This window comes from Chelmon rostratus, chromosome 11 (assembly GCF_017976325.1).
Source record: "Chelmon rostratus isolate fCheRos1 chromosome 11, fCheRos1.pri, whole genome shotgun sequence".
In the NCBI taxonomy this organism is placed as follows: domain Eukaryota; kingdom Metazoa; phylum Chordata; class Actinopteri; order Chaetodontiformes; family Chaetodontidae; genus Chelmon; species Chelmon rostratus.
Genome location: NC_055668.1, coordinates 19,660,300 through 19,681,443, shown reverse-complemented (window position 1 = coordinate 19,681,443; position 21,144 = coordinate 19,660,300). Strand labels below are relative to the sequence as shown.

The 21,144-nt window shown below is 41.5% G+C and overlaps 1 protein-coding gene across 1 annotated transcript; it reads right to left on the bottom strand.

Moving 5' to 3' along the window:
- Positions 1–770: 770 nt before the first annotated feature.
- ppm1ba (protein phosphatase, Mg2+/Mn2+ dependent, 1Ba) lies at positions 771–19,216 on the bottom strand. The gene is made up of 6 exons (XM_041947129.1): positions 18,869–19,216; positions 12,094–13,010; positions 11,541–11,658; positions 10,019–10,133; positions 9,523–9,580; positions 771–4,287 (listed from the first exon to the last, which is right to left on the bottom strand). Exons 2-6 carry the CDS (start codon positions 12,979–12,981, stop codon positions 4,258–4,260), a joined length of 1,209 nt encoding a protein of 402 aa, XP_041803063.1. The 5' UTR covers positions 12,982–13,010; positions 18,869–19,216; the 3' UTR covers positions 771–4,257.
- Between the last annotated feature and the right edge of the window lie 1,928 nt (positions 19,217–21,144).

Here is a 21,144-nt window from a genome sequence, read left to right as displayed (position 1 = left end):
ACACTGATTGGACGTAGAAAATACATTTCAAGGACCAAAATGTTCTAAAATCTATGTTATGTTATTTGCTATAAAACAGAGAATAGAGATAGTAATATGTTACTGTGTGGGGAATTACCTCAAAGAACTACAACAACAGTGCAGGTAGCTCCGGGGCAGGTACCTGAGTGAACATCACATTTTAGTACCCTCATAAGTATACCACGTGTACTTTTGATAAACTTTTTTTTAACACAGTAGCTACACAAATCAGTCACCAAACTGTCTGACCGGTGGTGTGCAACACCATGCGAGCGAAGTGACTAAAAAGAAATACTCCTAACACAAAATCACAGGGAGAAACAGGGCCACCCGCCAAGTATGATCCACTGAACGTGTAGAATTATCAGAGCGAAGTCTAGAAATATAACTGCCGCATATCTGAATTGTTGCAGTGATTGTGCCGTAATCCAGGGCGAGAAGCTGGACATAAATTCAGATGCCCTAAGTTATTGTGATAAAACACCAGGCTGTGCGTTTCAATCATTTCACAGGACACATTTTCAGAAACGTATTCAAAAGTATAGGTTTTACTGGTAGGCTTATGTTTTTCTCTTCTGAGCCACATGGTGACTTCGCGGCACAAAAGAACGAGCGACACGGAGGGAGCAATCTGTCTTTTGGCACCAAACATGCACATGTTGTGTTGTACTTAACAGTGAATGCTTACAAAAAGATGACATTTCAAGCTGGCACTGAAAAGAAAAAAAGCAGAGCAGTTTAAACTTAAATCCATCTTTTATTGACGTTTATGTTCACTGTATGGTCTGTAACATCACAATAGCATACTGGGAAATTAGTACAGGAAGAAGGAATGGTGAATACCCTGGGTGTTTCATAAACCTCGCCTTCCTTTAGTCTTCTCAGAGGTGAAGTTGAGTGAGCCACAAGTTGCTCTCAAATGCACACCAGCTTATTGTTACCTCATTCTGTCTTCAAAATACAGCATTTTTGTAAGAGCTAAAAAGCACAGGAATAAATAAAAAGAAGTGTGGAATTTATAATTGCCATCGTACATCTGTCAATTCCAATAGTATGTAAAAAAAGACTGACCAGAGACGACAGGAGAAGGTGACAGAGAGTACAAGTGCTCAGCTCCATCCTAAAAAACCCACAGGAGGAATGTCGCGTATGTTTCTGTTTCGGCATTTTCATATTCCCGCCTCTGCCTTCCGGCGCCCTCGAGATCATGTCGACCCAGCCGGCCCAGAGTAAACGGCAGGATCAGGGGACAATATGCTTTGCAGAGTGATCTCTACTTAACATAACCTGGCATCGAAGCAACAAGTCAAGGTCAAAGTATTCAGGCATCACAACACCTCCAGAGTCTCCTTCGAAAAAGCTACATGTCTGTCCCACGCCAGTCTTCAGGTTATGTTCCACAACAAGTGCTTTTTTTTTTTTTTTCTTCAAAACAAAAGGAGCCAGGAGAGCTTGTTTTGTCATTAAATGACTGACGAGGAGAGAGTGTGATGCTGCAGTGCTGCTTGTATTCAGTCCATGCAGTGGAATCAGTGTGAATATTGACAATTTACATTCAGAAAAATAAATGTTTCTCCCTCCTTCCCACCCTTAATTCCTCTCCTAGCCCAGTGTCTGATATAGCTTAAACATAAATCCAAACTGAGGGCTGTGTTCAGTGTGGTAAACCTTTAGCAATGTTAAAAAGTCAGGAAAAACTGTACATTTTTTAAGTTTTTCATTTGGTCGTCCAAATGAATTTCAGTCCTAAAGCACAAATGACATCCTGCTGTGTCCTGCTGTCTTTGTTCTTGCATCGAGCCTTTTCATACCTTCTGACATTGTGTTCCACCACACTGAACATGCCCACATCATCCCCATCCGCCCAGTACACCTCCCACTCACACACTAAATACACTCCCCCTCATCACAAAACATGCACAACTATAGAGATCCCACCCCTCCCGCTCCCTCCACCACAAACAAAGGCAAATCAATCATCCCGTTAAAACAACGCAACTGCAAAAGAACTACACATTCAAGTACCTATTCGTCATATGGCACCAAGAGCAAGTGTACCACAAGAACATTAATCAGCCGGCAAACTCTGTGAGGCCTTTCAATACTGCCACTTCAGAAGCACAATGAATTCGCCATTGAATGATTGGAAAAAAAAAAAGTGTATAGTACAGGTTTGTATATACTTATAGACTATTTTAAGAATCTACAGAAAAGAATACACATGCAAAGTATGTGTATCCACTTTGTCTATGAGTACATTTGTTTCAAAAAAAGAAAAAAAAGAAGAGGCTTTTTCTGACAAATATTTGTTTCTGACGTTTCAATCACTTATTAGTGTTTGGGTTGACAGAAATGAAAAGGACTCCTGGTCAGTCCAGAGAGTCAAACCAGGGCTTTCCCAGCAGCCGTCCTGTGCCTTTGAGACAAAGTCTGTGAAGGTAGCTGTGGGAGGAGAGGACGGGAATTTCAGTGACAGTGTGAACTCGGCTCTGGGTGTAGGACCTTATCCCTTCTGTCCTACAGTGTCCGTCCTTTACTTCATACAGTGAAACACCAAAAACTTCTCTCCCAATCTGCTGTACAAGGTATATTTCATGCTCCCCTTGTTGTTTTGTTGTCCATCTGTAATTGGACCACAGCCACAGTACTCTGAAAAGCCATATATACCAAAAAACATAAAAAGCCATTTAAAAAAATGTAAATGATGGATTTTTTTCCCCAATCAAAACGAAAAAAAGCATTCATTTTTTACACAGGATAGTTAGAAGATAGAAAAGGCAAGTTGTAGCAGAAGCAGGATTGTTTGTGTGTGTGTGTGTGTGTGTTGAGAAGAAAGGGGGATGAAGAAGAAGGTGAGGCAGGAATTCCTTTATCCCAAACCCTGTCTTTGGAAAGCTGCTGTGTGGGAACACTGTGTGCAGCTTTTTTTCTACACACGCACACACACACAGACCACACACACATTAGGCCACAACGAACACCATGGCTGGGAATTAAGATGAAACAAATCAAAATATATATCTATATATATGAATTTAATATATAATTTCTATCTTTCTATCTCTGAAACAACAGCAGGCTCAAAAGCTTATGATTCTGGCAATGTCTGCCGATGCAAATGACAGCCGAGTCGCTTCTGTCTTGTGGAGAGACAGACAAAAGCGAAAAGAGAGAGAGAGAAGAACAGAGGGGAAGGGTAAGAAATCAACTATTTGATAATATCCTTTAAGAGACAGGAGGAGAGAAAGGGAGCAGGGACGTGCAAGAAGAGTCATCACACTTTGAGTTGAAATGTCTCCATGGAATTCCTATCTGCAGCCAGGCACCCCGGCCCATGTCCTGTTTTAGCTTGGACACAGTATGGAGCAGCCAACCTGAAATAAGTTGCCAGACAGACTCGGTCCTTTGCTCTCGTGTTCAGGTGCACGGCCCCAGGTGAGGGGCTGGTGTTTGGATCGCGAGGACTTCGGGGGCTTTAAAATCCGGGAGTTCTGTGAAGGCATTTCCAGCGAGCTGGGTGCGCGGGCAGGTGAAGTGTTGGGCCCCGTTTGAGAACTCCCACGGCCGCCTGATCTGCACAGTGAAGCTTGAGGTGTGTGGAAGTCGTCGGCTTGTGTGGTCGATTGGCTGCCAGTCAAGTAAAGTTCACACTTCAAAACAAATAATGCCAAAAAAAAAAAGCAGCCAACAAACCACTGTAGTCCATTCAGGATCTTATCTATGAGTGGCTGGTTTAGTAATGACTCGCTGGCTGTTCTGAGGTCCTCCCTTCTCTCTCAGTTCTGAGGAAGGCACCGTAGAGCAGCGCAGGGCTGCTCTTATGTCCCCGTCAATCGACAACAAAAATAACCACCACACAAAGAAAGCAAGAAAACGACGGGCAAGAGAAGCCGTGCTTGTCTGCTTCTCCTCTGATGCACATACTGTGGATGTAGTCCCGCATTTCAGACCATCAGTGAGGTTGTTCTTATTTTCCCCATTCTCTTGTTCAACAAAAAGAACCAACAAAATCTGTTTTTCAGCCTTCATCCACACCGGATGTGTTGTTTGTTTTTTAAAAAACGTGATTTCCGCTTCGGTTCATCTCTCAGTGCGGGTGGGGGGGGGCTAAAAAATTAAAAAATCCCAGAAGAAATTAAAAGGTGACTATGGATGTGATCTTGTGTGGAAAAGTGGTCCTGTATTTTTTTGTTTTTTTGGAGGGTTTTTTTGGAATCAGGCAGTTGTGCTGGACAGCTACCAGTGGTACTCCAACTCAGCTCCGCTCTGCAGGAGGAAAGCCACCAAGAGAGGAATACGGCGGGACAAGGAGAGACGGGGAGAGGAGGAATAACAGAAACAAAAGAAAAGAAGACACAAGAGGGAGGGGAAAAAGAGAGCATGCTGTTATCAAATATAGAACACAATCTTCACAATGGCAATGATTTTGTTCCCCAACCTTCGCCTCAAGGCCAGGTTTTCCTCTGATCAGCACAACAAAGAAATAACAAAATAAAGTTTAAAAGCAGTTACAATAGCAGTGTATTGTACAGGGCACATTTTCTACCTCAGCATGTAGGTTCTTTCTGCAACAAAACGCCAACACAACAATTCCTTCGCCTTATTGCAGGGAGAGACACAGAAACAGAGGCTGGTGTATATTTGCGTGCAGCTGTGGAAAGACTGAGTGAGACAGCGATGCATGCGTGTAGGCCAGTGCATGCGTGTTTGTGTGCGTGTGCTGTGAGAGGGGGACGGACAGGACCAGAGACAACGACCATTCATCCTCATCCAACCTGGACAGTCACGTCTGCACGCAGACGTCCAAATGCACACACGCCTTAGACTCTAAATGGGGCTCCACATGCTAGAGAGGAGATCAGAACAGGGAGCAGAGACTGATGGAGGAGTGACAGGGCAATATGCGTAGCAGGTCGCCACTTACATGCCTGTAAGAATGCGTGTGTGTGAGTTAGGGGTGGGCGGTATGACAGTTTCATCCCTGGTGTCCCGCTCTGCCACAACATGGATTTTACAATACTGTCATTACCGTGATAAAGGTTTTAGTATATTAACATAGTGGCTGTGATAACATGCAGGTACGCACATACTAATAGAACTATATTCCTCGCTATAACCGCCGTCTCTGGTAACACAAAGATGTGGAAGGTAACATTACAAGCAACGCACGCCACTTTTCTCGGTTGGCTGCAAGTGAAGATCAAGTGGATTCATTAGATTGGATTCAACTGGACCATATACTTAGGTTATATGTGTGTGCTTATCATTTTACTTCAGACGGCTTTGAGGGTCGATACGAAGCAAGATTGACTTCAAAACTGAGGTTCAGGGATGGATCAATACTTAGAACCTGTAAGTTTTGCGATTTCTATGTTGCTTTACGTGTATTTTGCTGGTTAGCCTGTTGAAATTGGCATTAGCACGTTCCGTAGCTAATGTAGCTAGTAGCATCTATTGTAGACCCACACGCTGGAGCATTGTTGGTATGTTTAATATTGAGGCACAGACAAGAGAAACTGCGTGAAAGTTGACCCTCATTTGAAGCCAATTACATAATCAGAGTAGTAGCTTGGATGTTTTTCCACGTTGCTTTTTGTGTCGTCTCACATAGCCAGAGCTAACGTTATCGCCACGCTTCATACTGCAACACAAGCTCAGCTGGCTTTGTTCATAAATGACAGCCCCTTCTGCTGCATGCTGTGTCAGTATGCATGTCTGTTGCTGCAGTATGTAAATGTATTTGATGGACATGTCCTGCAGTAAACTGATGGTTTACGGCGGTGGTTCGATCCCTGGCCCCTGCAGCCTACATGCCGAAGTGTCCTTGGGCAAGCTTTAGGGCAATCAATCGTTCGCAATGACCTGGATGAATGAGAATATTCACAGGCACGTCCTTGGCCAAGATACTGAACCCCAAATTACTCTTTATAGCTGTGCCACTGGTGTTGGAGTGTGTGTGTGAATGGTTATTACTCCTGATGAGCTTTATATGTGGGCCATTTACCATTTACCATAGTATACTTTGGGTTTTCTGCTCATTAAATGCTATGATGCCAACCCTACCACTGGGAATGAATCACATTACATTTACCATATAACCTACATGTCAATGTTGGTCTATACCTGATTTACCCCTTTTCATTCTTATGTGGACCCAATAAACACCATCGCTTTTAAAATATTTTTTCTTTCTAAACATATCTTCCCTTACACTGCCAAAATGTAGAATATCCCTTCTATTTTTGTAATACTCTGATATACTGATATAATACCGTCACCATAAAATACAAAAAACAAAAACAAACATGATAAGTTTTCAGTCATATTGCCCACCCCCAGTGTGAGTGTGTGTTTTTGTCTGTAGATGAGGGGTTGGAAGAAGGGAAGGGGGGCGGGGGGTAACAGTTATATATGTGATCACTTACCAAATGAAACAGGAGGGCTGCGTTAATCAGAGGTGAACACACAGTTAGACAAATCAATACAACCCTTATCAATCTGTGTGTGTGTGTGTGTGTGTGTGTGTGTGTGCGTGTTTCACCACACACCATTAGCTAACTACAGTATGATAAAATATTTGAGAGAGATATCACATTGTTTTTTTTTTTCTTCTGCAAGCTTATTTTAATAGAGGGGTGTTTTTTTACCTTAAAGGTGCCATCAGTAGTTATTTTCGAGCTTTCTGTGCGTCTCTGTAGTCTCACCTGCCTTGCTTCAGTTATATCTTGAATGTCGCTCATTAAGTGGTGGATCATTATGTTGCTACCACTGTGGTTGTTCTCTCGATTTTGAATGAATAGAGAATAATTACACAAACATATGACACATAGGCTCCGTACTGTAATTGAGTATATGTCAAAAAGGATTATCAAATGATCACATTTTATTTTATTCATGTTGTACAAAGCGTCCCAACTGTTTTAGAACCAGGGTTTGTATAACACTCCAGGTTTAGGTAACGATGGATAGATATAATAACATTACCACATGCAGCCTTGTTTGTTTTCCTCTGAAGTACCATAAAGGTTACCCAACATGTGGTGATGTTAACACTAATCTTGACATAAAACTTTTACACACGAGAGGTTGGCGAGGAGTACACGTGTTCACAGATGCAGTTTCCCAAGGCCGCCACAAGATTTTTTTAAGAGCCATATTTTACTGATAGCACCTTTAGTTGAGGAAGTCTGTCAGAAAAACAGTAAGTGCTGTTAACTACGTAATTATGTAACTTACAGTCTTCACCATATTAACATTACAACATTCCTTAAATTAAAAAATTATTTATCTATTTAATTTAATCTATTTAAAGACAGTATGTGTAGAATTTGAAAATGTATTACGTTGGCACCCCGAGCTGGTGAGGTTAAAAACATATACAGCGTATAACGTATACAGCAGTGCATGCTGCAAACCCTGCCCCTTCCCACAAGGGTTAGCTTAGCATCACAGACAGCTTCCACCAGGACTGTCACATCTTTCTACAAACAAAATGTGGCCTCACAATAATTTGAAAGATGCTGTAATCACATAAAAATTCTACACATAACAGCTTTAAGCAGAGTAGATTATGTCCTTTTCATACGTGTGTGTATGTGTGTGTGTACATGTATGCATAAGGCAATCAATCACACTAACACGACGTCCTCATAGTCAAACCCAAGACAACGATGAGAACATCATCTCACCACCAGCACCACCAAACAAACAAACACAGATCCCTTCTAAGAGTCAGACTCCACCTCAGTACTCCTGACATGTCCATAGCCAGCAGACGCACGCACACACACACGCGCACACACACACACACACACACACACACACACACACACACACACACACACACACACACACACACACACAAAGAACGCACCAGATATAACAGCTAATAAACAGGTAGACAGAGCTTTATCATGACACTGCAATGCCAATGATTTTAAATCATCTCGGTGTGCCATTCCCTTGCAGACACATCTGATCCATCATTTAAAGTGTAAAATGTAACCACCAATCCACTGCAACAGAAAGTAACAGGAACACACACTTGCTGGCAAACAGAGATCTCTGCAAAGCACAAGAACATATTTCCATATCTGTGTGCAAGACTATACATCCCTGCACACAGCTCGCTGGAGTATAACACCGACATTGTTCAACACAGACTCCATAAGGTTACAGCCTTGATTCACCTCACCTACAAAGAGAACTAGGCCTTTACTTGAGACAGGACGCTATCCCATTTTTAGGTTTACTTAATCGTTGTTGTTCGCAACTAACTCAGTTGGATGCAGCAAAGGTAAACGACTAACTGCACTAGCGACAAACAGAAGCTGTGTATTCAGGTCTCTGGAACATACTGAGCATAGGGACAAACAGCAAAGAAGAGGATAATGCAGCAGCAATGGTTTGAAAAGTACTGTATCGGACATTTTGATACTTTGTTTGCAATGAAACTGTCAAAAAGTTAAATATAGCCATCTTCCTCCATGAAGGAGCAAAATACAAACCTTCCACAGACACTTTTCAAGCCTACACAGCATGAGTTTGAAACTCAGTTTTCAGTGGAGCATTCCTTTCTGCAATCCGTTGTTCCCACATTGCATCAAATCTGTGCATTGTGTTGCTATTTGGCATTACTTATTGTTATTATTTTCATTTACTTACTTACACATTTTGTGCCGACTACTGCTTTATCCGCAATGTGCATTTATCTGAGTCTGCATCTTGCATTTGCATTAGTTGTAATAACACAGAAACACAGTACAAAGCTGTGTGATGCAGAGCCATATCTGACTTCCAGCAGGAAAGGCAAGCTTACAATTGGGAGTGACATGAACCGTGACGTCATCCTAAAACAGGGAAACACTGTTCGAGTACCAGTGGCAGATACTTGTGTTTGCAATATACTGAGTATCCCTGCTAATAAACAGACTCATTCAGAGAGTGCCCTATGGGGTAACTTTGTTTTAGTGCAAATAAACTGAGCAAAGAAATCTTTGATATACAGACAGTCTCCCACTTGAGATTTTTTCTGAGATATTAGAAGAGAATGATTTCAACTGCAGTAGAGCAAAAAGTTCTCAGTTCCACTAGAAAGACTTAAGATAAAGCTGTGTTGTCATGCATGCATAATCCACTATAAGTGCTGACAGGAAGGTGTGCATCATGCACCATGCACAAAAAAAACACACACATGTTTATCATAATGGGTGTAATGGGCTCAAAGCCATCTCTAAGTCAACTGTAATACTTCATCTGCTCTGGTTTTCAGTGTGAAAATAAATACGATGGATACCAAAGCGCCAGCCTGGATCACCAGACGGGATGAATCAACATTAGAGTAAGAGGTTTTCAGAGACCACTGAAACTCACATGTGAAAGATAAACTTAACAAATGAGACAGCTGATATCTCAGCTGTGTTGTGTAGCCTCAAGACTTTAGCTTAATAGAGTGTGGCTGTTGTGTAAATGGTTAAAAAAAAGGACAAAGCTCATACTCACTCCATCTTCCTCCCGGTATGGATTCAGGCGGTTGTATACTGCTTCAATAACATTGCGTCTGCAGGAGGAAACACAGATGCAAAAATGTGAAAGTTCTCTTGAGCTATTTAGTTTTAGCCATGCATCAAAGCAACAACAGAGGGCATATGTGGAAACACAAGGTACGGCAAGGAGCAGCTGTCAAAAACATTTTCCTAGTACTATAACAACTGCAAAATTGGAGTAGTATATTCTATTCCAATGACATTAAAAAAAAAACAATACCTGGGCTGAGCAGGTGCAGACTAAACTTTTTCCTTATTGGTTACTTTTAATACTGGCTGTTTCGGCCAGTTGATGTTTTTTTGAGATACTGGTCATTAGAAAAAAATGACATGTGCTGATGCTTTCTATTCTCCTTCAGCTTTCATCTTGTTATTCCAGGTGTTTATGACTGCAGAATAATGTATAACTTTTGTGTTAAAATGACACAATAATAATTTTTTGAGGTCCTTACTTGCTGGCAAGGCCTCCCCCTGGTGGCAGAGTGGGCATGCCGCTGTCAGTTGACAGGTTCCTCATCACTGTTACCAAATCCGGAAACCCCACCTCCTCTGGCCGAGACAGCATCTCTAAAACAACACCAGACATTGTTGTTACACAAGTCAGTATTAACAGAGCCGGTGATAGCCAAGAACAGCCGGGGAAGGATAGAAGAGGGAGAGGGGAACACAGGAGCGAGACCAAAAATGTGACAAATGAGGAGAAAGGAAGTGAGGATAGAAACCATACAAGCAAATTTGTGGACATGAGTGTGGAGAGAGAGAGAAAGGAAAAAGGGAGAGAGGGAGAAGGAGATAGGGAGAGGGGGAGAGGGAGAGAGGGGGTGACAGCTAGAGGCCTGCAACTGAGTTGAGAGTGGCATGAGGCCAGGTCAATGTTCAGCCAGAGCATTCCTCTCCCTCATTCTTTTCTCCTCTATCTATTCCCTTCTTTCTTTCCATCTATCTTCAGTATTAGACAGTAGCTGGAGCCAAATATCTACTCTGCTTCACCCGAACCAAATTTTTGCATAACTGTACTTCAACCTGAAACGTAACCCACTCTGGAGTGCTTTTCAAACCATTCAGCAAACATAATTTGCAGTATTACACATATTAACCACCTACATTCAGCTGTCTTAAAATGGATATTATAATCTATCTTTTAAATACTAGTCTCAGGTTTTTCCATTTAGTGGATCCAAATAAAATTGGTACCACGTTGATAAAAACAGGTGTGAAGATTAATTGAATCTAATCTCAGAGTTTAAGAATAAGAATTTCCTGTTGGGCCAGGCCCTGAAAACAGCCCTGGTTTTACACTAACTAACAGTAAACGGGGAAGAGAGCTGACATAACCAACAACAACTAGAAAAGCTGCACTGTGTTCATCAGAGGGCCTCGCGCATCCTGAGAAAAAAACGGGATGAAATGAGAAAGGAGAGACAGAGAGGCAGGAGGGGAGCAGAGAATCCATACAAACAAGCCAGGGAATGTGTGAGCGAGGACGGGGAGAGAAAGATGCGTTTAGGGAGGTACACGGAGGAGAGGAGCAAACAGGGAATAAAGAGGGGAGATGCTTGCTGAAATGGAAAGGGAGGTCATGATGGTGTCATTCCTCTGCTGTGAGCTGGAGCTAACTTGGCTGGAAGTTAGACAATAGAGGGTAGCACAGTCAGTCAGTCGAGAAAACATGCATACAGATATGTTTCAGTTGGAGAGAGCTCCTGTGTCTCCTAGAAAAACCATCACAGGACCAATTTTTCCCCACCACACCTTTTTAAACAGTAACAGTATTGATGGGTGTAATTGATTATAATGTTTGTAAACCCTCAGCTGTTATACAGTAAATTCTCCACAGCTCACTACATGTCAGTAAAACACTAAGAACCTATTCAAATTAAACGACCAAAAATTCGCTCAATTTTTAATATTCAACCCATTATGTTTGCAGATACAGTGAACAATGGTTCTTTTTCGCCACCCATCCATTCTCACCTTCCACTCGAGATTCCAGATATTTGTTGAGCTCCGCGTCTTTCCTCACAGCTTCCTCTGACACTTTGGGAGCGTTGGGAAAACACACTAACACAACACTCATGTTATCCCGACTCCCCTAAGATGGACCAGAGGAGAGAGGAACGAAGTAAGAGAAGGAGTTATTGTGTGGTGATGAAAGACACAGTGATCTAAACTGCTTAACCAATTTCATTTTCTCCTTCTTATCTAAGGGTCCATTTAGATATGTGTCTGGGCCATTAAAGCCGTTACAACTAGTTCCTGTTAAGGTAGCAAAAACAAAAAATCCCTCTTTAAAAATTCATGTACATTGAATATTATGTACATTCCTTCATCATATAGTTCGTTTTGGAGCAGGGAACTCAAATTGGTGACACATTCATTTTAAAAAGTCATGTGTGACAAAACAGTTTCTTAAAGGACTTGATTCTGCCAGATTCCACACAATTGAACCTCTGTGTGCTGTTAGCAAACAGAGGCTCTCACAGCAAAAACACACAAAAGTCATGCTCAAAAACAAATCTGTACAAACCTTGTGCAGGCAGGTATCCACCACTTCATTGCAGACTCTCTCCAGGTCATCAGACACCTCAAGCCTAGATTTCACAAACTCGCACAGCTCCTCATTGGACATTACATCCCAGATGCCATCACACGCCAGGATCACAAACTGATCCTGTTCTGGGGCCCGAACCATCTCAAACACTGCTGGTTCGGGGCTAACCAGCTGCTCTGTGGGACCCTTCCCATCCACACACTTGTAATCGTAGTCCCCCAAGGCCCTCGATACAGCCAGTGACCCATTAACCCTCTGAATCATCACTGAGCCGCCAGCATTCTGGATGCGCTCTCTCTCACGTGGGTTGCAAGGCTTGTGGTCAAGTGTGGAGAAGCACACGTGTGAATTGCGGTATAGAACAGCTCGAGAATCACCACAGTTAATGAAGAAGAAATGATCAGGTGACAGGAGGACTCCAACTACTGTGGAGCCACTACGGTCCATGCCATTTCGAAGGTCGGAGAAGCTGCGCATGTGCTCATCAATCCTCAGGAAGCCTGTCCGGATCCCAGCTTTCACAGCCTCCAGTGAAGGAGGAACTGGTGCTGGAGGGTCAGTGGTGGAGGCGTCTGAACCAGCCTGGGAGCCTTGTGTCCCTCCGACCCCAAAGCTAGCGCTGATTATGTGTTCCAGGAGATGCTTAGAGCAGTAGTTGGCAACCCTTGAGCCAGCATGACCATCGTACACAGCAAAAAAGGACCAGTCATTCATACCAGGAGCAGGAAGTCCCAACACAGCTGTGTGTGCATCCTCCATCTCCACCCGCCAGCCCTGCATTGAGCTAAGCCCGTAGTGCAGGCCATTTCCCTCACCATGCAAGTTGTGCTTCTCTGTCTTGGGCTTGTCCAGGAACGCACCCATGGCTTTTCCCTAGAGAAACCCACTGCTACCTGTGGGAGAGGAAAAAAGAGACAGACACAGGACAAAAAAAAAGAAAGCCACATAGGATTTCAATTAAACACTTTAGTCATAGGATGCCTGTACTTTGTTGACACAATAACAAAATTCTGTCTCTAATAACAATACAGTTTAACATGCTAATCCTCAAGATTGTCTGGTTTGCTAGACTTTATCTTGATTTTTATCTTTGATGTTAAATAACATTTTCATACTAACAGGTAAAAAGCTGCCCCAATTCCACACTATAAACACTGTATTTATACTTTATCAGCACTTGGTTAACTAATTACTATTTCAAGTGAAGGCAAAAACAAAAAGTAAACTGAAATAAGATCTGCAAAGTGCACCTGCTTTGTGAGTCAGATACAGCCTTTCATAACTTATACTGCCCAGGTTTCAACTTTCACGTTGTTGCATCAGGTTGTGTAAATAAATTAGGCTTCCACTCAAAATTAAAGACCAAAGCAGACTGCATATCTCTGAATCTTTGTTGGTCTGAAAATCTAAATCCTGCAAATGTCCCACAGATTTTTAAGGAGACTGTGTGAGCTTTTTAGCGTGTGTTTCTGTTTACTTAATAGGCCTGAAGCAACAATTCAACCAAACAGTGATCATTGCTCTTCATACCCAGAAATAGCACAGTCACTTTGGTTTATGCTTTAAGAGACTGAGTAGCAAGCTTAAAAGCTTCTTTGGCCAGCCAGAAGTGGCTACAAAGAGCATTAAACTCAGGAGGATGTGTTATCTGTCCATAACTGCACCTGCATTAGCTAAATGAACAGCAGCATTAAGCTGCTTGATGGGAGAGAGAAATTCTGTAACCAGCCTATTGTTAATTGGTTATGTAATGTGAGAACATCAACTTAGACATTTCCATTGATTGTAATCCTACGTAATGGCCTCTTAGCATCGGAAATTACACTCTTAACTTGTACCTTAATTCCTGAAAATATCAATAAACAATACTTACAAATAAGTTGTAGCCATACTCAAGGTTCTGTTCTCTTTAGGTACACATGGTTATGGCTAAAGGTTACTTTCTTCTTTTTATTTAACTGCCCAGTTTCTCACTATCTCATATTTCTTTTAATCCATAATTGAAGGTCAAAGGTAAAAACATGGTTGGATCCATCTGTCTGAGGCAGTAACGAATCAGTGCTTTACATTTTACCAACAAAAGCTAAACAATTATGAATGGGGAGGGAGTCAATCATAAATCACTTCATCATGTCAAATGCTTAACTCACATAATACTTCTTACTATGTAGTTAGCTACTCTAGACTATATTTGATGATTAGAATGCTACTGAAAATTGTTCAATCCAAACATTATCATCTACACTCTACCTCGTAATACAGTAAGTGGTGGAGAATCAACCTAAACACGGGTTTAGTTTTTTTTGTTTACTTTTAAAAAAAGAGTGGATTATCAGTATAGAAGTGGTTTGTTTAACTTCCAGTATCCCAATTAATCTAACTGAGATAAGACAGGTGTGTTTTGTTCTGCACATCAGCACAAACACAATCAAATCCGCAAACACACACACACACACAAGAATCACATATCAAAGGGATATAGTGCAAACCACTTGAATAATTACCTTGACAACACACACACACACACACACACACACACAAGCACACGCACACGCAGCTTACTATTGAGCAGATATGAAAGCCATGTGCGCAATCACCAAACCAAATCATTTGCTCTTTCACCTGTGCAGCAACCACACATGCACTGGACCGAGCCAAGGGCCCTTTTATGTCAAGACTCACTGTAAGTCATCAACACACAGCTACAATACTTGCCACGCCCTGCTGGTCTTACATAAAAAATAAATACCAGCATACGTAACTTGTAAGCACCTGTGCAAGCACTGAGAACTCTGCACTGAGTGATGTCACCCAGTTTGATGTCTCCATGGTTACACAGCTTGGAGTGGCAGCTGAGTGGCTGCCATAGCAACAGAATCAGTAGGTGTCAGTGGTTGCAGCATGCGACAAGAGGATTGTACAGCCACACCACTGTGCCTGTGGTTATGTGTATTCATGTAGCCGTTTATGGGGTGCAAATACATTTCAGGGTTAGGTCTCAACAAAAGTGGCAAGCCTGATCTTGCTCTGATTTACTCACACCACACAGTTGTTTCTCTCACATTTCACATGGCAAGATGAAGTGAATGGCTGATGCTGTTTGAGAGTCCAAGCTGAAAGCTGGCTAACAGACAGCCCCACAGGTCTCAGACTTCAGACAGGCAGGGTAGCTTTAACAAGCTAATTCAATTTAACAGTCAGCTGCTGATGGGATCCACACAGGGCCAGATTAGCCTGTCAAACACAGACTATACACAACAGTGAACTACCACCAACATAAAAGCTCTCTCTCTCCTGACTTGTTTGGTGACATGCAGTGTACAGTATGTTATATAATAGCTTACATCTATATTTCAGACAACAGCATGACTGAACTGTTGTGTTGTACTGTATTTGGTGGGAAGCTGACAGGTGGCAGAAGCGTACAATGCACTGTGTTTGTGGCCATGTACAAAACGAGCAATACATTAACACAATATGATCAGAATACTGTTAACCAATATCATACCTCAAGAACAGGATGATGGAAAAAATACAATAGTGTGGTGGTGCAGTAAAAGCCAGGTGCTGGAGTACTGTAGATAGTTGAGCAGGTGAGGAAATTTCTCAGTAATCAATGCATGGGGTTCCCAAAAAGAAAAATACAGAGTCAAAGGGGGAACTTGGTGCCAGATAAACACCCTCCTGCTCCATCCTAGAAGTATATTTGGTACAATATTCAAACTGGCTGGTTCACTTTAGGGTACACCTGATGTGGCTAAAATGATCCACTATATAGTGTTTGTCTACTGCACCCTGAATATCTGGTAAGAAGATTTAAACCGAGCGTATCCTACAATGCAAATTAATAAGTCATGGCAAAACTGATGGACATTCAAGAGCTATCATGCACTGCACAGACAGACACTGGACTGTTGAATGAAAGGAATGACCTGAACAGTGTCCAAATATTGTTTTCACACAATATCGTCCATTACAAAATATTCCCTGCAAAGTGACCAATTATGAATACAGGTCAACTATTTTCAACACAACACAATTACAAGTCCCCTTGGCCGATGGTGTCCTTCCTTAAACTGGGGCCAACATACATTTTATTTGCCTACAATACTGTGTATGATTCTCATTTATATCCTTAACCAATATCTGAACAGGTTTACCACAAAAATACAGATATCTGGGGCATTAATGATACTTACAAGTAAGAAGTAAATTACTGTATGCTGTTTGTGATTCTACCTATAGTCAACTGCACTGTTCATCTTATACTTTGAGTCCATGTTTTGACTCAGTTCGTCTTTGTAGTTTACATCGGTTTGAAAAAGCAAATACTGACAGCATGGAGTAAATTTTAAAATGATCGATTTCTACTAATGTGTTTGTATTGTCACTTCGGCAGGGGATCATCTTTCTGCTGATTAAGCCCAGGATATGCAAAATCCTGGTGAAGTTATCCATTTGCGTGAAAACTTATTAAAACTTTTATACCTTAGCTCTGTGTACATGTAGTTGGCCCACACATTGTTTCCTACACAGCTATGATCAGGGTTTACAAAAAATGTCATGTGTGATGAGCAGTAAAGATTCAGGACTTTGCTGAAAACATGGTGGGACCGAAGCCCAGTAGGCCCATGCCTGGCACCACCTATGATTAAGAATCCATTAGCCACATCCACATTTGAAAGAGTAAAAAAAAGTAACTAGAGCAGTTGGTGCACTGTCCTCCATTCCGATAAAAAAAAATTGTAACTAAAATTGAATCAGTTTTGCCTTACAATAAGGGCTCTCTTTTTACAAATTGGAGAGGTGGAACAAACAGGATGGGGATATCGCAGATCCCCCTCTTTGATGACTCATCACTGAAGTCGCATCAGAAGCAGTCAATTTCCCAGAACAAGTGCGCTTTGAACAGACAGCTTCAGTCATTTTCAGTGCAGTGGCGTCGGGGAAGCTGGGGCTGTTATTTGACCAGACTGGAGTCTATCAGACTACAGCCAAAGAGGAGGAAAGTAAATGTGTCAGGTTATACTGAACAATGAGTGGGCTGTCATCAACAAGAAGGACCTGGCCTGCCTTCAATTTGAATACCAGGCCTCAAAAGTTGAGAAACAGTGAGATGTGAGGCAGAGGGACAAATGACATGTTATTGCATGGGTTCAATATTTGCCATTTACTAAATGGTGACAACATAACATGTGCAATGTGTTTGCAGACTGTATTAAAGCAGACAGTAAAATGTATCAAAATGGTTCAGTGAACCTGCTTGGGTCTTGGCCACAATTACTGCATCACGCAATTATTGATTTACAGGAGTCCAGATTCTACTATCCAGTGGAAAAATTTGAAAGAGTCACGGTCAAGATGTGTTCTTATCTTAATCCCAAACGACCTTATGTAAATCAATATCCCTTTGGTAAATGAATGGTGAGCATCATCTAAATATGACAATGGAAAACTGATTACGGCTACAAAAGTTTAAGTGAATTACATAAGGTGTTTTAGACACCTCAGTATCATGGATCATTATGCACATCCTAGATTTCATGCTCTGGTATCATTTGGGACATCAGCTTAGTATTTATGCTGGCTAATTCTAAAATAGAAAACAGTGTTATCAGAAAATGAATCTGCAACTCAAGTATTTATCTGTTCAGACACATACACACAATTTATCCTTCTAACCCTCGTTTGACAAGTCTATCTTTGAGTTCTGAGCTTCCCAGTTAACCATGTATCTCAGTGTGCATCTGCATGTGAAGCGATTCAATCCACAGACACAACCAAAAGCGTATAGATAAATGCCTTTGGATAGACCAGTGATCAGAGGCTACAACAGCATGGTGAGTGCAGGATTCTGCATCAAGGTGCCAACACAAACATGCCACTGATGATGCTGCCATTTCTGGAACACACTGTCACACAAACACACAGCTGAACACAGAACCACACAAACCAACAGGCCAATAAAACTACCCACAACAAGGCAATAAAACAAGTTCATTCCTGTACTGGAGTTTCATAGATACATAATGGAAATAGAACATATCAAGGAACTTTAGTTTATAATAACACTGGACACGCCTATGTACATTAACAGCAAATAATAGAACTCGAATTTCTTAATTAAACTATAAGGGTATAGCTGGCATAAAGAGATATTGTCCTCTTAGCCCTCTAGAGCATAACTGTTCTCATCACCTACCAGAATAAACTATATTAAACCAGCGCCTCCTGTGAATTGATACGCACCATTATCGGTAAATAATCACTTAACTAACCCCTCGACCATCATAAAATGAAAACAAGGACGTATTAATTTACAGTTGGAGGGGAGCAAACATGTTATACCATAAACAGGCACATACTTCGGTCTATCAGTAATAAACAGACAGATGCTAATGATACATTTGTCCAGCATAATACACCAATTAAGTTAACGTCAACCACTTAAAAAAAACCCTGGCATGTTAATAACTGGCGCAACATCAGCAGGACGGATAATATCATATTCATCACCACCACCATTACCAAAATACATACAACTATACTTTTATCGTTCTAGTCCATAATAACGTTAGCTACGAGGCAGTTGTCCGTAAGTGAAAATGAGGCCACTTATGTTGCTAGCTAACCAGCTAGCGAAGTTCAGTTGTCAAAGTGTTGACTACACGTTAGCGGGTGACTAGCCAATGTTAGTATGAGCCAAGGTTTCTAGCAACGTCGTGTACTCTAAGAACCAGATGTTACTTACTTTGTAGGGAAGAAACTATCTCTATCAGTCCTTCTTCTTGTGGCTTCAGGTATGTTTAAGTACCCAGGCTTGTTGTGATAGGCTTATCTCTCGTTAATGTTAGCCACTTTTCGTTTCTCGGCCCCTGCTCGTCGGCTAGCTTTGATTAGGCTAGCCAGCATTTCACACGATCAGTTCTCCTTTCAGCATGTCTCTGCATCGGACTAAGGCTTTTATATACATGTTTGGCACAGTAAACCTAAGAAGCACAAAATAAATAACCCTTACGAAGGCTGTCGATTGGAAAGAAAAACACTCGTTTCGCTTAGCTGTATGTATGATTTGAACACTAGCTAATTTGGGCTAAAGCTAAATGTATGAGGCAGATGACGTTCTTTTTCAACATGCAGTGGACAAGCCTCTCGTTCTCTTCTATGATTGGACAAACGCTGATTCGAAGCTGAGACACAATTGGTCAAACGATTAGTCAGTCACGTATCTCCTCTGACATACAGTAAACAGTAAAATTGAGATTGTTTTATACTGTATACTCATTGCTGGTGTGCGTGTATGTGTATGAGCTAAAAACTTTTGTTAATAGACACACACAAACACTGACAGTGAACTTTTCAAGTTTTTTGCCAGCCAATACATATGATATTTAGGTTGTAGAATCAAATACCTTTTTCATGACAGACTTATTCACTTGTCATAGCAGGAAAAACACAAGTGGAACAAATAAAACTGGTTGCACCCCATTTAGTTTTGTCAGGTCCAGGGCCCTGCCATTATGACACTTGCGTGGTGCTGAGGCATCATTAATGGCATGTCCAACTGGAAGGAGAACTGGGGCAGACCAGAACACTATGGTGGAATTATACTATTTTATATCCCATCTGTTCTGGGAACCTGGGAAGAAGTGGGTGGGTGAAGACATCTTGACTACCTTCCTTAGCCTGCTGCCACTATGACCCTAACTTGCATAAGCGAGAGACATATCCTCTGATGATTCATGTTCAAATAGATCATTGGACATTTGTGAGGAGATGATTGGATATAACACATCGGACATGATCCACTGCAATCCTAAAAGCTATGCCTACTGAGGAAGGATCTACTCAGTTACATGATGTCCAGTGTGCTTCAGTCTGACTCACAGTTGAAAACATTTTCTCTATAAAATCATTATGTTCTTACTTTCTTGTACAACGGAGAAGTTTATTTCCCATACATGTAGGGGTGAACGAAAACTTACTTTGCACATTGTGATAACATTAGTGCCAACCTCCATTGCCCTCCATAAACTTCAACTGGTTCAAAACTCTGCAGCCCGCATCATCACCAAGACCCCCTCCTCTCACCATATTACCCCCGTCCTTCAACAGCTCCACTGGCTCCCGGTTAAATTCAGAATCTCTTACAAAATCTTGCTGTACACATTTAAGGCTATCCACAACCTCGCCCCCCCATATCTCTCAGACCTCCTCTCCATAGCCACCCCCTCTCGTTCCCTCAGATCATCCTCCTCTCTCCACCTCTCTGTACCCTCCGCCTGTCTCAGCACCATGGGGAGCAGAGCTTTCAGTCGCTCTGCTCCCCAACTCTGGAATTCATTACCGCCCGACATCAGAAACATTGATTCTCTCTCCATTTTCATATCCAAACTGAAAACTCATCTGTTCCGGACTGCCTTCTCTTTATAACTCCTTGTTGCTTGATTTTACTCGTTGGGTATTATTTATCGTGCTTGTATTTATCCTGTGTATTTGTGTTTTTTTTATTGTGCTTATCCTGTGTTATTTGTGTTTTACCCGCTCTGTAAAGTGTCCTTGAGTGCTTTGAAAGGCGCTTCCAAATAAAATGTATTATTATTATTATTATTATTATTGCCCATCAGCAACAGGTTACAAGAGGTGGCTCCATGCACTCCTTAAGCAAACAACTTGTACTTATGTCACATAGAGGTATACTTCATATGAAAAAAGAGGCAAACCAATCATTTTAATGTCCCTCCAATGTATATAGTATGATAAGCATGATGTCATCATGTTGGCGCCTGTCTGTCGGTCTGTGTTTTATAAATAGTTCAGAACACTTAAAGTGTACCATTAATAATGTATGTGATCATTTAGTAAGTATGTAATAAACTTCATACTGGCACCAAAAGTCGCTCCTGCAGGTTAGTTTACATTTTGCAGCACCATAAGTCATGTGCATATGAGGAAAACTGGCTTTGAAAGTAATCTGTGCTATACTGTGTTGTATATACTTAATACAGATACAGCCCTGCAAATATG

Excerpts from the sequence above, each read along its gene's own strand:
- ppm1ba (XM_041947129.1), bottom strand. The coding sequence starts at position 12,981 with ATGGGTGCGTTCCTGGACAAGCCCAAGACAGAGAAGCACAACTTGCAT. Across the intron at positions 11,659-12,093 it reads TGGATACCTGCCTGCACAAG|GGGAGTCGGGATAACATGAG; the intron begins GTTTGTACAGAT and ends GGTCCATCTTAG. Across the intron at positions 4,288-9,522 it reads CATACCGGGAGGAAGATGGA|AGCGGAGCTGAGTTGGAGTA; the intron begins GTGAGTATGAGC and ends TTCCTCCTGCAG.